General features: G+C 74.2%; 1 protein-coding gene across 1 annotated transcript in view; it reads left to right on the top strand.

The window, feature by feature from the left end:
• Positions 1-538: 538 nt before the first annotated feature.
• The window catches only part of KIAA1324 (KIAA1324 ortholog), a 6,034-nt gene continuing 2,896 nt past the window's right edge, over positions 539-3,676 (top strand). The window contains exons 1-12 of the mRNA XM_026036076.1: positions 539-646; positions 732-924; positions 999-1,146; positions 1,446-1,526; positions 1,612-1,717; positions 1,785-1,934; positions 2,003-2,091; positions 2,715-2,892; positions 2,979-3,107; positions 3,189-3,279; positions 3,351-3,438; positions 3,511-3,648. Coding sequence (XP_025891861.1) covers positions 764-924; positions 999-1,146; positions 1,446-1,526; positions 1,612-1,717; positions 1,785-1,934; positions 2,003-2,091; positions 2,715-2,892; positions 2,979-3,107; positions 3,189-3,279; positions 3,351-3,438; positions 3,511-3,648 — 1,359 coding nt within the window. The 5' untranslated portion in view covers positions 539-646; positions 732-763. The remainder of the gene's footprint in view (positions 647-731; positions 925-998; positions 1,147-1,445; positions 1,527-1,611; positions 1,718-1,784; positions 1,935-2,002; positions 2,092-2,714; positions 2,893-2,978; positions 3,108-3,188; positions 3,280-3,350; positions 3,439-3,510; positions 3,649-3,676) is intronic.

The raw sequence follows: 3,676 nt of genomic DNA, 5'->3' as shown, positions 1-3,676 counted from the left end.
GGTGGGGACAGGGACGGTGGCAGCGCCAGGGCCCCCGTGGGCAGGCGGCCTCCGCTCCCGCCGGAGCCGCCGCGGCCTCGACGGGGATTAGTTGCTGCGTGGCCTCCGCCGGCCTTGAGCAGCGCTCGGTTTGCAGGCGGCGCCGGGGGGGCCGCCCTGACGCTGCCCCCTCCCCGCCGCGCTGYCCCCCCGGGCACGGCCGCCCCGAGCCGGACGGAGCATCCGGCAGCGCTGGGAAACCTGTCGGATGGGCCCCGCCCGCGGTGCCGCCAGCCCCGGTGCACGCGCCACGTCGCCCGAGCGGGGGCACCCGCGCGGGTCCTGCCCCTGCGCTCCAGTGTCCCACGTGTCCCCCGGGCGATGCCACCAGGGCGGCAGGGCGCGTTGGGGTGACCCAGGGGTGGCAGAGCCCGTTTTTCCCCCCATCCAGGGAAATCCATAAAGGCAGGAATTGCAGGTCAGAGGGGACGGGGCTGGCGACCCAGGTGGCCCCGGTGCCACCGGCTGCCCCCTTTCCCCTTGCAGTCCGAGTACCACTATGAGTACACGGCGTGCGACAGCTCGGGAGCGCGCTGGAGGGTGGCCGTGCCCCACACGCCGGGGCTCTGCACCGGCCTGCCCGACCCCGTCCGGGGCACCGAGTGCTGTAAGGCAGCGGGTGCCGGCGGCTCGCGGTGCCCCATGCCCGCGCGGGGCCCCRGAGGGCGCTGAGGCCGCGCGGCCGCCCGCAGCCTTCTCGTGCAAGGCGGGCGAGTTCCTGGACATGAAGGCGCAGACGTGCCAGCCCTGCGCCGCGGGCACCTACTCGCTGGGCACCGGCGTGCGCTTCGACGAGTGGGACGAGCTGCCCCGCGGCTTCGCCAATGTCGCCACCAACCTGGAGCTCGACGACAGCTTCGGCGACTCGGTGGAGAACTGCACGGCGTGAGTGCGGCGGGGCGGGGGGAACTGCACTGCGCCCGCGCCGGCGCCCACGGCCGCGGTGCTGCCCGCCGCAGGTCCACGTGGGTGCCGCTGGGCGACTACATCGCGTCCAACACGGATGAGTGCACGGCCACGCTCATGTACGCCGTGAACCTCAAGCAGTCGGGCACCGTCTCCTTCGAGTACATCTACCCCGACAGCAGCATCGTCTTCGAGTTCTTCGTAGGTGCCCGGGGGTGCCGGAGGGTGGCAGAGGGTTGTGGCCGTCCTGGTGGGTGATGGGGGAGCAAGGGGGACGGGTGAAGGGGGCAGGGGGACGCGGCCATCCTGGGGGGTCAGGGGATGAAGGTGCTGGGGAACACGGTCCTCCCGGAAGGTGACAGGGGCTGATGGAGGGGGAATGGGGACACGGCCATCCTAGGGGCTGGAGGAGGAGGAGGGTCCCTGGGGAGGGGCAGCGGGGGGCGAGGGCGGCGCGGGGGCCACGGCCGTGTCCCCCCGCCGCCCGCCCGGCCCCACAGGTGCAGAACGACCAGTGCCAGCCGGCRGCCGAGGAGTCGCGCTGGATGCGCACGAGCGACCAGGGCTGGGCGCTGCACAGCGTGAGTGGGGGCAGCGGCAGAGGGTGGGGGGCACACGGGCCGGTGCCCCCAGCGCCGGGGCCCACGGTGCCCTGGCCGTGCGCAGGTGGAGCTGAACCGCGGCAACAACGTGCTCTACTGGCGCACCACCGCCTTCTCCGTGTGGGCCAGGGTGCCCAAGCCCGTGCTGCTGCGCAACGTGGCCGTCACCGGTGGGTGCGCGCGGGCGGCACGCCGCGGGGCCCCGCGCCCGCCCTCACCGCCGCCCCGCACCCGCAGGCGTCGCCTACACCTCCGAGTGCTTCCCCTGCAAGCCGGGCTCCTTCGCCGCCGCCGCCGGCTCCTCGTCCTGCCGCCCGTGCCCCGCCGACACGGCCGCGGGCCGGGGTGCCACGGCGTGCCAGCCCTGCGAGCGCGGCGCCTACGCGGGTGAGGGGGCACTGCCACCACGGGGGGGACAGGGCACCGCGCCCCGCTCAGCCGCTGCCCGCCCGCAGAGCCCGGCTCGGCCGCCTGCAAGCAGCGCCCACCCTGCACGCCCGAGGACTACTTCTCCACGCACAGCGCCTGCGACGGCAACGAGGAGGTAGCGGGGCACAGGGCGGCCGCGGGGACGGGGCGCTGCGGGGACAGGGTGCCGCAGGGACAGGGTGCCGCAGGGACAGGGTGCCGCAGGGACAGGGTGTCGCAGGGACGGAGCAACGTGGGGACAGGGTGCTGTGGGGATGAGGCGCTGTGGACACAAGGAGCCGTGGTGACAGGGTGTCACGGGGACGGGGCAATGTGGGGATAGGGCGCTGTGGGGACAAGGTGCTGTGGACACAAGGAGCCGTGGGGACAGCAAGCCGTGGGGACAGGGTGTCATGGGGACGGGCTGCAGGGACAGGGTGCCATGGGGATGGCACGATGTGGGGAAAGGGCACCGTAGGGATGGAGCAACATGGGGACAGGGTGCCACAGAGATGGGCTGTGGGGACAGGGCGCTGCGGGAACAGTGCCGTGGGGACAGGGTGCCATGGGGATGGGCCACGGGGACAGGACACCACGAGGACAGGGAGCCGTGGGGACGGGGCAACAGTAGGATGGGCTGTGGGGATAGGGAGCCGCAGGGATGGGGTGACAGGGGGACAGGGCGTGGGGACAGGGCACCGGGGGCCGGGCTGCGGGGCCGGTGCCGCCCAGCGCACAGCATCGCCGTCGCCGCCGCAGACGCAGCTCATGTTCAAGTGGGCCGAGCCCAAGATCTGCAGCGAGGAGCTGCCCGGGGCGGCCCAGCTGCCACCCTCGGGCGTGAGGAGCAAGTGCCCCCCCTGCAACCCCGGCTTCTTCAAGAGCAACGGCAGCGCCTGCCAGCCCTGCCCCTATGGCACCTACTCCAACGGCTCCGGTAGGGCGGTGGCGGCGCGGGCGGCGCGGGACCCCGGTGGCGGCGCGGCCGCGTGCCCCGTGCAGCGCCGTGCCCGCTCCCCGCAGGCTGCACCCCCTGCCCGCCGGGCACCGAGCCGGCCCTGGGGCTCGAGTACAAGTGGTGGAACGTGCTGCCTGCCAACATGGAGAGCACGGTGCTGAGCGGCGTCAACTTCGAGTACAAGGGCATGGCGGGTAGGCGCCCGCCGCGGGCACCTGCGCTGACAGGTCCACGGTGCTGGGCACCCCCTCAGCGCACCCGCCGCTCGCCCGCAGGCTGGGAGGTGGCCGGTGACCACGTGTACACGGCGGCGGGCGCCTCCGACAACGACTTCATGATCCTCACGCTGCTCGTGGACGGCTTCAGGTGAGACGGCAGCGGCGGTGGCAACAGGGGTGGCACCCGCGCAGTCCCCGACGCCGCGGTCGTGTGCGCAGCGCCCCGGCGCCCGGCGAGGAGCTGGCCCGCGTCACCTTCGTCTTCGAGACCGTGTGCAGCGCCGGCTGCCAGCTCTACTTCATGGTGGTGAGGGCCGGCGGCGGCGGTGGCGGGCGCCGCGGGCACCGCAGGGCCACCACGCTGTCCCCGTGGCCGCAGGGCGTCAACGCGCGCACCAACACGCCGGTGGAGACGTGGACGGGCGCGCAGGGCAGGCAGTCGTACAGCTACGTGGTGGAGCGCAACGCCAGCACGAGCTTCACGTGGGCCTTCCAGCGGGCGCCGGCGCGCCAGGCGGTGAGCGCCGCGCCGCGCGCCCCGCGGC

This window comes from Nothoprocta perdicaria, unplaced genomic scaffold (assembly GCF_003342845.1).
Source record: "Nothoprocta perdicaria isolate Ctin4 unplaced genomic scaffold, notPer1 scaffold_170, whole genome shotgun sequence".
In the NCBI taxonomy this organism is placed as follows: domain Eukaryota; kingdom Metazoa; phylum Chordata; class Aves; order Tinamiformes; family Tinamidae; genus Nothoprocta; species Nothoprocta perdicaria.
Note: the sequence above shows the minus strand (reverse complement) of the source record. Positions and strands in the feature narration are given on the sequence as shown.